The 12,718-nt window shown below is 46.2% G+C and overlaps 1 protein-coding gene across 1 annotated transcript in view; it reads left to right on the top strand.

Moving 5' to 3' along the window:
- Positions 1–7,217: 7,217 nt before the first annotated feature.
- Positions 7,218–12,718, top strand: part of MEI1 (meiotic double-stranded break formation protein 1) — a 73,741-nt gene continuing 68,240 nt past the window's right edge. Inside the window, exons 1-3 of the mRNA XM_026017401.2 lie at positions 7,218–7,464; positions 10,398–10,521; positions 11,319–11,369. Coding sequence (XP_025873186.2) covers positions 7,294–7,464; positions 10,398–10,521; positions 11,319–11,369 — 346 coding nt within the window. The 5' untranslated portion in view covers positions 7,218–7,293. The remainder of the gene's footprint in view (positions 7,465–10,397; positions 10,522–11,318; positions 11,370–12,718) is intronic.

Raw genomic sequence — 12,718 nt, 5'->3', positions numbered from 1 at the left:
AGAGGGGCAGGTTGGAGATGAAATTGGTGCAGAAATTCAGGTTCCAGAGAAGACAAGTCAGAGAGAAGCTGGAGGTGAGGATGATACAGACGCCTGGGAACCTAGAGAAGAAAACCAGAGCCAGTTAAAAGGTGTTATTGATAGAAAGACCCATTTATCAGAGTGGAAGAACCAGGAGCAGCCAGGAGGTGAGAATAGAACAGAAATTCAGGCTGGAAGTGAGGATGCTGTAGAGAACCAGAGGTCTGAGAGAGAGAACCAAGGACGGTTAGCTAGGGAAACTAGAGAGAGCCACTCACCAGGAAGGAGCAATGGGGAGCAGACTGGAGGAAAGAAGGAGGAAAATCAGACATTGGGGAAAAGAAGCCAGAGAGAGGCTGGAAGTGAGGATAATGGAAAGGTCCAGGGACTTAGGGGAGAGCCCCAGAGACTAATAACAACCAAAATTGATGAAACGAGCTGTTCATCAGAGTGGAAGAACCTGGAGCAGGTGGGAAGTGAGCATGGTGCAGAGACTGAAATACAAGGGAAGAGAAACCCAAGAGGGACCACAGGTGGTGATGGTACAGAGACCCAGGCTCCGGGGGGAGATTACCAGGGACAGGTAAGAAGTGAAGTTGATGGAGAGATCCGGATACAAGGGCCAGGGAATCAGAACAAGGATGGAGATGAGGATGCTGCAGAAATCCAGGGTGTACGGAGCAGAGCTGAGGCAGCGGCGGGAGGTCCTCATATTCCAAGGGAAGGAAACGAAGAGCAGGTCAGAGAAAAAGATGCTGCTAAAGGTAGTCTCCTAGTTGACTCTTTGGAGGGTGAGGGGTCCCCAGCCATCACTGGCTCCGGACATGAGGCCATGGCACAAGAACCACCAGACACCTCTGCTCTCTGTCCTGAGAAGAAACCTCTCCCCAGTTGGAGTCAACTCTCCCTACAAGCCAGTGGGGAGGGAAAGCATTTGGTCAGCCAGAGCATGGCCTCTGCCAAGAAGCATAGAGCGGGGGTCAGTCTAGCCTTCCAGCAGGCCCCACCTGAACCCTGGAGAAGCCAAAAACAGGATAAAAGGGTGGTGGATCCAGGGAAGACTGCTGGCCTGACTCAGCAACTCCAGAACTTACAATCTGGAGAATTTCTGGCTGCACCCCTGGGCCTGCCCTCCGCCTGCTCCTCTGTCTTATGTGGCCAAGCCCCTCAAGCTGCCACAGCTCTAGCGGGTGCTCCCACTGTCCTCACTGTCCTGCCCAAGGGGCCAATCCTCAAAAAGAGTCAACAGCTCCTCCTGGAGTCCCTCATGCGATGGAAGATTGTACACCTGAAGTGGGGCTTCCCCCAGAGGATCCTGGAGTCCCATTTGCTCTTTAACTTGTTAGAACCGTGCCCACTACCCCTTGCTGGCGTGAGGTTCCCTGGATTATACACAGCCCGTGAGCTCCAACAGCAGCAGGAAAGACATTGTGAGGCCCGGGGCTTCAGGCCAGGTCTTAAGTCAACTGAGAGATCCCAGAGAGTTCAGCTCCCAGAAAGAAAAAGCCCAAAACTTCCCACCCAGGACACAGCTCTGGAGAAATGTGGGTCACACCAATGTAAGTCCATGGGCATTTCCATCCATTCTGAAAAGCCTGGGAGAGTCAGGCCACCAGGAGGCACTAGAGAACCACTAGATGTCCAGGAAGAGGTTCCTCCTAGAGCCAAGGCTGCTGCTCCCAGGAGGAGCTCTAGGCCTGCAGCACAGTCTAGGAGCTGGTGTGGCCCAGAGCTGCCCAGTGAGAACAGCAGAGACAGGAAAATGGTCGGGCCAGGAGCCTCCCAGATGGTAGAGATGGCTCCCTGCAGAGGGAGGACCTCATACCCCAGGACGGGCCATGACCACTGGAGGAAGGAGCGCATATCCCAAGAGGCCCCTAAGCCCCCCAGTCTCAAATGTCAGCGACCTACACATGGGAAAAGAGGAAGCCAGGAGGCTGCCAGGAGCAGCCAGGCTGGGCAACAGCCTTCCTCCTGTTTCACAAACACCTCCAGCTTCAAAGATAGTCTCCACTCTGCTGCAGCAAGGTTGAGTATGACCCTTCTAAACAAGGTATCCTGCTCCTCACACCTGGCCAAGCCTCGGCACTCAGCTCCCAACTTGAGCCTGAGGGATCCTGATCCTACCCTGCTTCCCAAATTGGGTGACCAACATACACGGGATGGCAGCAGTGGAGTCCATATTTCTCTGAAGAGAGACCTTCAGCCACCAGGTCACTACTCTGCCGAGGCCACTCTTCCTAAGACAGAGAGCTTCCGGGGTCAAGGGGAACCTGAGAACCTAAATGGAGCCCCACAGAATGCATCGACCCCCCAGAAGTTTGGTTTTGTGAAGCATTGGAGATGTTATCTGCTCCAGCATGGCTTTAGAAAGTAGGCCACAGGCCCAAGGTCCTCAGAACACATAAGAGAAGGCACAAGAATGGTCTGCTCACCCTAAAAGCTTCTAATAAAATTGATTATTTGGGCCCAGTTGGGGTTCTAATATTTCTGGCATATATTTTCTGAGTGTCCCCTTTTGGAGGTTGAGATATTTTGTGGGTGGGGTAGAAGCTATTCTAAGGTATTGAAGGTTTTGGGAATGTGGGTCAACCCAATGTCATCATCTCCTTAACATGTTAAGGAGATGTTTCCCTAGCCCCCCACAGTAGATTTACTGAGGTTTCTATCATGGATCTGTCTTGCCCTGGTCCAAGATAATTCTGATTGAAGTAGGGATACTTAAACTGAGCCTCAGCTGCTTGTGAGGAGGGGTGGCGATCTGCACTTAGACACTGTCTTTTAGTCACAAGGAAAGGAACTGATCACGGGGCATCTTCCCAGCTGGAACTCTGCTGCCCATGAACATACTTCATGGAAAAAGCATCCCTCCTACCACTTCTCAAGCACTGTCAACCATTATTACTTGTTGTCTTGCCTGTCTCACCAGGGAGACATCCTGGACCCAATTATTTGTTTTAATCAAGCCTGAAACTTTTGAGCCAAAAGACATTATGTCTTATGACATTCCCATAGGCGGCTTCAGCATGTGGAAGTAGATTCACAGAGTCCAGATCAGTGAGTGCTGGAATTGGGAATTTAATTCAGGTTTTCTCCCTCCCTCTCCTCCATCCTCCCTTCCCCCTTTCCTTTCTCCCTTCTTTTCTTCCCTTTTATTTAACTTTCCTATTAACTCATTGTAAAACCCATACATGCTCATCATAGAGAGTTTAGAAAATTCAGAAAAGGAAAAGTAATCCATAATCCTATTACCTAGTTACTGTTTTGATGTTTTTCTTGCTATGCATTGCTGCCTGCAAAGGTGTTTCCATAGCAATTAATGCCTACGTCTACTACAGCATTTATACTGTGATAGGTAGGCTCTAAGAGGACTTCCTTTTTTTTTAAATTTTTATTTATTTATTCATGAGAGACACAGAGGCAGAGACACAGGCAGAGGGAGAAGCAGGCTCTATGAAGGGAGCTAGTCGCGGGACTCGATCCCGGGTCTCCAGGATCACGCCCTGGGCTGAAGGCGGCGCTAAACCGCTGGGCCACCTGGGCTGCCCTCTAAGAAGACTTCCAATGCTCCCTACCTCCCAGCATTCATGCCCTTGTATATTCTCTCCTTGCCTAGATTGGATCTAGTGCCTGGCTTCTGACAGCTACGATACAGCAGACATGATGGAATGTCACTTCTGAGAATAGGTTAGAAAGTCTGTAACTCCATCTTGGTCATTTCTCTAGTTCCTTTGCTTGCTTCCTGAGGGAAGCCATCCTCCATGTTGTTAACTGCCCCAATGGAAAAGCATATATGGCAAGGAATTGAGGCCACCGGAAAATAGTTGTCAAGAAAGTGAGGACCTCACTTAGCCTTTGAAGAGATGAATCCTGCCACCAATTACATGAGTGAGCTTGGAAGCAGATCCTTCAGCCTTAGTGAGTCTCGAGATAACCAAAACCTTGTGAGAGACTTTGAACCAGGGTCACTTAGATAAGCTGTGTCCAGATTCCTGGTGCACAGAAACTATGAGATAATCAATGTTTCTTGTTTTAAGCTGCTAAGTTTGGGGGGCATATTAGTTTTCTATGGCTACTATAACAAGTTACCATAAACCTGATGGCCTAAAACAACTTCTGGAGGCCAGAAGTATTAAATCAAGATGTCAGAAGGCCCTCCAAAGGTTCTAGAGGACAATTCATTACTGGTTCTTTTCAGCTTCTGGGAATTGCAGGTGTTTGTTGGCTTGTGGCACCATCACTCCACTCGCCTCCATGGTCACGTTGCTTCTTTCTTTTAATCTGTGTGTCTCTTCTTAAGACACTTGTCATTGGATTTAGGGTCCTCTGTATACTCCAGGATGATTTCCCCTCAAGATTCTTTTTCTAATATTTTTTTAAATTTTTATTTATTTATGATAGTCACAGAGAGAGAGAGAGAGGCAGAGACATAGGCAGAGGGAGAAGCAGGCTCCATGCACCGGGAGCCTGATGTGGGATTCGATCCCGGGTCTCCAGGATCGTGCCCTGGGCCAAAGGCAGGCGCCAAACCACTGCGCCACCCAGGGATCCCCTCCCCTCAAGATTCTTAATCACAGCTGCAAAGATCCTTTTCAAAATAAGGTAACATGGACAAATCCTGGGGATTAGGATATTTTATAAGTCTGTTCTGGCTGCTACAACAAAATACTATGGACTGGGTGGTTTAAATAACAGAAATTTATTTTCTCACAGTTATGGAGACTAGAAGCCCAAGATCAAGGTTCTGGTTGATTCAGTTTCTGGTAAGAACTTTCTTCCTGGCTTGCAGATGGTTGCCTTCACACTTTCTTCACATGGCTTTTCCTTGGTGCATGTATATGGAAATTGATGTGAGAGATCTTTCTTTCTCTCTCTCTCTTTAAAAGATTTTATTTGACACAGAGAGAACACAAGCAGGGGTAGTATCAGGCAGAGGGAGAGGGAGAAGCAGACTCCCCACTGAACAAGGAGCCCGACGTGGGGTTCAATCCCAGGACCCTAGGATCATGACCTGAGCTAAAGGCAGAAGCTTAAATGAATAAGTGCTCCCCTTTTATTTTTTTAAATACATTTTTATTTATTTATGATAGTCACACAGAGAGAGAGAGAGGCAGAGACACAGGCAGAAGGAGACGCAGGCTCCATGCACCGGGAGCCCGACGTGGGATTCGATCCCGGGTCTTCAGGATCGCGCCCTGGGCCAAAGGCAGACGCCAAACCGCTGTGCCACCCAGGGATTCCCAGTGCCCCCCCTTTTAAAAAATATTTTTAAAGTAATCTCTACACCCAATATGGGGGGCAAGCTCATAACCCTGAGATCAAAAGTCACATGCTCTACTGACTTAGCCAGCTGGGTGCCCCTCTCCCTCTTCTTATAAGACCACCAGTCATATGGGACTAGAACTCCACCCTTATGACCTCTTAACTTTAAATATCTTTTAAAGGCCCTCTCTCCAAATATAGTCACATTAGACATTAGGGTTTCAACATTTGAATTTTGGAGGGCACAATCCATAGCAGACATGGAGACATATTTTTGAAGGTCACCATTCAACCTATCTCATGGAGTAATTTGTTACCCAGCAATAGATAACTAATAGAAACATACTCTATTGCAATAATTTGCTCATCTGTCTCCTCGACTGAACTTGAGGACAAGAATGGTCTCTTGCTCATTAAAAATTTTTTTTAAATTTATTTATTCATGAGAGACACACAGGGAGAGATAAAGACACAGGCAGAGGGAGACGCAGGCTTCTCTCAGGGAGCCTGATGTGGGACTCAATCCTAGCCTCCGGGATTATACCCTGAGTCTAAGGCAGATGCCCAACCACTGAGCCACCCAGGAGTCCCTCCTGCTCACTTTTGAATCCTCTAACTCCTAGCACAGTTCCTGGCTCAAAACTTTGTCAAAAAGGATACGTACTTTTAAAGAATATACAGGATAGGGGGATCCCTGGGTGGCTCAGCGGTTTGGCGCCTGCCTTTGGCCCAGGGCGTGATCCTGGGGTCCCGGGATCGAGTCCCGCGTTGGGCTCCTGGCATGGAGCCTGCTTCTCCCTCTGCCTGTGTCTCTGCCTCTCTCTCTCTGTGTCTATCATAAATAAATAAATAAATCTTAAAAAAAAAGAATATACAGGATAATATTTAATGATATGGAAATGTACATGATATATTTTTCTTTTGGGAGAAGCAGTTTACAAACTTTTGTATGTTACTGTTGTAAAAATCTATAGACTAAAATAAAATATATCAAAATATATATTTTTTTCTCATTGCCTTCGTTGACTATGTATTACTGCTATAATGTACTTAAGATGTGTTGAATAAATGTTTTTGCTTGTTTATTTCACAAACTTGTATACATAATTCCGCATCTTTTGTGCACAGTATTTTAATAAGAACTTGTCCGTGTTAATACCTATTTATCTCAAACATTACTTCATAATGCTACACTGCACAATAAACCATTGTTTTCTGAACTATTTTGCCATGGAAATAATTTTTTGTGCTGTCATACTGCTTCTGAATGTAGAAAACACCTCCTGAACTTACCCCCATCACCATTAGCCATTTGCTGGACACCCTGGTGCTAAATAAGTCCCTGTAGATTGATAGACTTTTACAGCTAATAGGTCTAACAGTAGACAATCTTTTCTTCTGCAGTGTTCTTTGCTGCTCACAAAGCTTCAAGTGTCCTGCAGCCCTCTGTGAGAGGATATCTAATGGGAAACGTCTTAGACTCTTCGAGAAAGGGGTCACGTAAATTTAAAATAATACAGCTTTTAGATCCTTGAGATCGTTTAATTTTTTGATAGTCGAGTTACTCCCTTTCTTTCCTTTCTCAAGCTTAATGATAGCTCCATTATAAATATTTTTCAACCTACAGAGCGGTGAAGGCGAACTCTTGCGGTCTTAACTGACTGAGCCACCCAGGCGCCCCCCCTAAAGATTTTATTTATTTATTTGAGATAGATCAAGTGCGAGAACGCATGAGGGGGAAGGGGCAGAAGAAGAGGGAGCAACAAGCTTCCCACGGAGCAGGACTCCCTCAGCAAACTGCCTTGTCCTGGGCAGACACCCGCCAGTCCTCGCCGGCGCGCTTCGGCCGCCTTCGTGGGGGGGCTGCTTGCAGGAGATTGGGGTTGCGCAGGCGCATTACCTCGCTTTTCCCTCCGGCGCGTGGCGGAGGGCGGTCTCCCCAGTGCGCTTGCGCACACGCTGCGCGGGAAACGGTGCTGGTGCTGTGGCGGTGGAGTTCCCGGGGAAGGCATGGCTGTGAGGGACGCGGCCCGAGGCCCTCCCGGGCCCGGAAGGGACGAGGAGACGGCGCTGCTCTTCGAAAGGGCTCATTACCGGCATGACCCGTGCTGGCTGCTGCCCGTGCCCCCGCGCCTCTGTCTGGCCTGCATGCTGGAGCTGCTGCCGGAGCCCTGCGTATCGGTGCGAATGGGGCCCCGGTATTTCCCCCCACCAAACTGGGCCTTCCCTCCCCAGACCAACTCCCTCGAACCAGACGCACCTTTCCTAAACCGGGCCCACTCGCTTCGTTAAATCTACCCCCTGAACGGGCCTGCTCCCTCGCCAGGACACAGCTGCCGCCTTTGCGACTCCACCTCAGCCTCGGTTTACCCCGCAGGCCGCCCCGCCCCGAGCAGAGTAGCCCTTTGCAGACTGGCCTCTGCGCCTGGTTCTGTGCCTCAGCTAGGCCTATTCATGCCCACCCCAAGCCCCCCACCCCTCCGGGACTCACTGGCACGCATGCCCTCCTCCCCTTCCCTTCTCTATGGCTGCCCTGCCATTTCTCCAGGATTTAGCCTTGGCTCGGCCCACGGCCGGGTACTCGCGCCGGGGAGGCTCCTCATTCTCTTCAGACTTCTGAGGGTGTAAGTGTGCCTTGGGCTCTGCGATGGCAGAGATGACACGTGAAGTTAAAGCCAGGCAGTGTGGGGTGAAGAGGGGCAGACCTTTCTCATAAGCAGAGCTGGCTGGAAAATGGGATGCCTTTTTTCCTCACTGCCTACCCACCGTTGTAATGAACTTCTTGTCCGCGGAAGCATCCAAGAAAAGTGCGGGGGATCTCTTTCCTCTCAGATTCGTGGGAAGGGAATTCCTGCCTTGGAGGGAGAGGGAATGGGCTAGATCAATGGTTCTCAAGTTTTTTTATTCTCAGGGTGCCTTTACACTTGTAAAATGTGTTGAGGATCCCAAAGAGCTTCTTTTATGTGGGTCGTATCCACTGATGTTTACTGTATTAGAAGTGAAAACAATTTCAAAATACTACTTTAAGAATAGTAGTAAGTCGATTACATATTAGCATAATTGGTTTTATTGTGGCGAAATACTCATGATGTAAAATCTACCATTTTAAGCGTACAGTTCTGTGGCATAAGTAATTTAAATAAGAATAATGATATTTTCCAAAACCAAAAAGATGGGGAAAGGAATGGCTTTGTTTTATATTTTTGGCAAGTCTCTTTAATGTCTAACTTAAGATAGCTGGATTCTCATATATTTCTGCATTTCATTGGTTGTATACTGCTTGTGTAATCTTTGGAAAATTTCACTGTACACTTGTGAAAGAAAAAGAGTGAAAATAACAAACCACATCTTAGGGATCCCTGGGTGGCGCAGTGGTTTGGCGCCTGCCTTTGGCCCAGGGTGCGATCCTGGAGACCTGGGATTGAATCCCACGTCGGGCTCCCGGTGCATGGAGCCTGCTTCTCCCTCTGCCTGTGTCTCTGCCTCTCTCTCTATCTCTCTGTGACTATCATAAATAAATAAAAATTAAAAAAAAAACACATCTTAGTATTATATGAAAGTGGTTTTGATCTTTTGTATTCTCTGTAAGGATTTTGGGCACCGTCGGGGGTTCCTAGGCTATGCTCTGAGAACTGCTGGCTAGCTGACTATACTTGAGATTTCACTCAGGCCAGAAGTTCTGAGGCTGCCCTTCTTGGATAGTGAGTCAGAGATACAGAAAGAAATAACATTGATGTGGGGGAGAAAATGAGAAGGCTAAAAATTACTGGGAATTTAGTAAATAGACATATTTGTGGTCAACTGCTGCTGGGATAGGGAGGGAAATTGATTGTGAAAAGGTTTTTTTTAGAAGAGGAAGCATGTGAATTAGGCTTGAGAAAATGAGTGATATTTAATATTTAGACCAGAGGAGATGGGGGAGCTTATGCCAGGAACTAAGTATTAGCAAGGATGGGTTTGGGGAAGTAATCAGAGTGTTCGAATGGAAGTTGAGGGAAGTGAGATTGAAAAGCCAGGTTAAGATGAGTTCCTCCAAGAGTTTGAATCCAAGCTAAAGAGCTTGGACGTAATCTGATGGGTGAAAGTGAGTCATCGAAATTTTTTGAGTAACTCATTTAGATCACTAGCTTAATGTATTATGTGGGAGGAACTGGTGAAGGAATACATGAGATTTGAAATCACACAGGTTACAGGCAACAGGAAATGTACCTTCATCTTTTATTGAATGCACTTTTTTTTTTAGCTTCAGCTCTCCCCAGTTGAAAGGGTGATGTAGTTAGTTGTACCCATGCTCCTGCTGTATCCTTGGTGCATTCCCCCTCCCCTGCCCTTTTTTAAATCAAACTTTTGCTACTCTCTTGAGCACTTTACACAGCTACTACCCAGTTCCCTGTACTGGGAAGTAAATTGACTGTGAAGACTTATGTCCATGTTGAATGGAAGGACGCATTTCTCTACTGACCTCTTTTTTTTTTTTTTAAAGATTTATTTATTTATTCATGATAGACAGAGAGAGAGAGAGAGCGAGGTAGAGTCACAGGCAGAGGGAGAGGCAGGCTCCATGCTGGGAGCCCAACGCGGGACCCGATTCCAGGATTGCGCCCCGGGCCAAAGGCAGGCGCCAAACTGCTGAGCCACCCAGGGATCCCCTCGACTGACCTCTTTGAGGCTCATGCAGGGTTTCCAGAATTACTCTCTTGGACTGTTGAAGTGGAAAGGGTACTAACCTTGGACAAGAGCTGGTTGGAGACAGATTTGAGTCCTTAGGAATGTCTCTGGGCCTCTGTTTTCTCATCTGTAAAGTAGTGACAATAATACCTATTTTTGCCAACTTGTTAGGTTTAAATGAGCTAGCAGACAAAAGAGTGATTTGTGAATAGTAAAGTAAATATAGGGTAGTAGAAATCTTAGCTCATGTATAATCCTCTGTGTAAATACATGGATTCCTGAGTGTAAATGATGCCCTTTCCTATAGTCTCTTCAGGGATTATGACCTTACCATAGTTTAGATGAACCTTCCAATATCATCTTGTGATTATATTTAGAGATTATTTGTTTGGGTTCAGAATGGCTGAGACTTGCTTGCTACTGAATATTATTTTATTTGCCTCAAGTTGGTGCGTAAGAAGCATGTGCTGTTCTGCTTCCAAGATGCTCTCTTGAGGCATGCCTCCCTGGTCATGCCGCTGGTGGCTCGGGACCAGAGAATCTGTATCCACTTCATAAGCATGCTTTTTGGTAAGATTAAAGGGGAAACTTGTCATTAATTTTGCATGGATAGCATGTACATTTGGGTTTGGAGAAATGGTCTTGGTCTTTAGTTTTTTTGCCATGCAGCAGTTTAACTTATTAGTAAATTGTTTTGTCATAATGATGAAGAAATGATCCCATTTCTAAGACACATGATGCATTGTATGGTAACTGGCTTTACTACACCCAAGAGGTTAGTAAAAGTGTGAATATGAATATGGGAAATGTGCTATCTTTCAAAGAGTCCACTCTGGTCTTTGAACAGGATCAGAAGATCCAGACTAGACTCCCTTGTCCTGGTGTGACCCTGATTGAATTACTTCCCCTTTCCTGTGCCTGAGATGGATTAAAAGGTCCCTTTTAATACAATTATAATGTCCTGTGGAAAGAGCCCTTTCAGGGAGGAAGAGGAGCTAACTCATATTGGGTACTTTACTGTGCTAGAGGCTTTTCAGGCTTTATCTGCCAAGACAGTCCTTTAAGGGGGAGAGGATGATCCCTAAGGCTAAGGGAAGTCATAGCTAACAACTGGCAGAACTGGAATTTTACCCCAGGTCTATTAGAGACTCCAGAGTACTCAGTTTTTATGCTGTGCCACATTGACTGTTTTTATCCTTTTAAAGCCAGAGTGCTCTGGTCACTGAAAGTCTAGGTGTTTGGTGTTGAGGATAGCATTTATCTGGGACATTGCTTAAAGCTGCTATTAGTCTAGAATTTACAGCGTGCCTTTGTGGATTTCTCTTTTAACTATGAACCATCCCCCTCTCTCTTGTCTTGGCTCCAAGAACTATTATGCAATGTGGAAGATGGGAGTGTTACAGACCTCTGTATTGAAGGTAAGGTGAAACTCTGTTTACCTAGCATTTGAAGCTGGGGATATTAGCCTGAATTGCAGCTCTAGTTGTTTGAGACCTTGATGAAATAAATGTCTCATTTTAGAAACAGATCAAGAAGACTCACTTGTCAATCACTAAGTATGCACTTCTTTCTCAGGCACCTATTCTGTACCATGTACGGTATCAGACACTAGGAATGCATAGATAGGTAAGACATGGTTCCTGCCCTCTAAGAGTTTACAGTCGGGGGGAGAGATTGGGTGGCAAATAATGAGAACTGATAAACACTGTTAGAAAGGCATGTATAAACTCTGTTTTCATTCCATCCACATTGGTTGGTTGGAAGTTGTCTGCACATAGATGATGGTAAAAAAGCTGTGGAACTGTGTCAGTTTACTTATAAAGGGCTCAAGGAGTGGAGTGCCTGATCTTGGGGTTGTGAATTCTAGCATCATGTTGGGTATAGAGATTACTAAAATAAATCAATAAACTTTAAAGGGCTCAAGGAGAAAGAAGACAAGAGCATTGGGATAGGAGGATTCTTGCAGAAAGAGCAAGAATTGTATCAGAGTCTATTCAGGAATCAGAAACCACACAAGTTATTTCAATGGGAAAATACTTTAAAGAATAGTTAACTGGCTAACTGGAGGCAAAAAGAGAACACCAAGTTTTCACAGAGGTAGCAATTTCAGAAAGCAGCTCCCACCCTTAGACCTGGGGAAACAAAAGGAGGTTGGAATTATTAAAACATAAATTTTCTCTGAGGAGAAGATGCTGCTTGGCTGCCTCTCCATCCATGACCATCCAACCACACAGCAGCTGTAACAGGTCATAAGCAGGTCGTAAACTGTATATACTTCTGACCGTCTCTCAGTCTAAATAATGTGCACAAACAAATGTACCGCTTGAAGTTCTGACTACTGGCAGGAATGGGGAGATTTCCCTTCGCCATTTAGCCACTTTTGAGTGGGGCTATAATCCTAAAGCCATCCACCTCTGGATGGTGCCAGTGTAACTTGGACACCTTCATCAGACCCCAATAACTTTACTGAGGTGGTAGGTACTTGGTAGAGACTGCAAAGCCAGAGAGAGAAGCAGGACTTGCTTCTTTCCCACTGTTTCCTGCTTGCCTTCTTCATGTTTCTATCATTTTAGAGTACTTCTTTACCTTGGAAGTGGCAGTCTTCCTGCAGCAGCAGCTGAATCTATTTTGTAGCTTTTCCCAGACTTGCAGAGCCAGCCTCTTTACCGCTCCTCAAACATACCAGCAGAAGCATCACAAATGATTGTATACAAGGATGAGTTTGGGGTTGAGAGATAATATAGGCAATTATTGGCACGGGAACTCA

Source organism: Vulpes vulpes, chromosome 16 (genome assembly GCF_048418805.1).
Source record: "Vulpes vulpes isolate BD-2025 chromosome 16, VulVul3, whole genome shotgun sequence".
In the NCBI taxonomy this organism is placed as follows: domain Eukaryota; kingdom Metazoa; phylum Chordata; class Mammalia; order Carnivora; family Canidae; genus Vulpes; species Vulpes vulpes.
The sequence above is the reverse complement of the archived record's forward strand: the minus strand, read 5'-3'. Positions and strand labels throughout refer to the sequence as shown.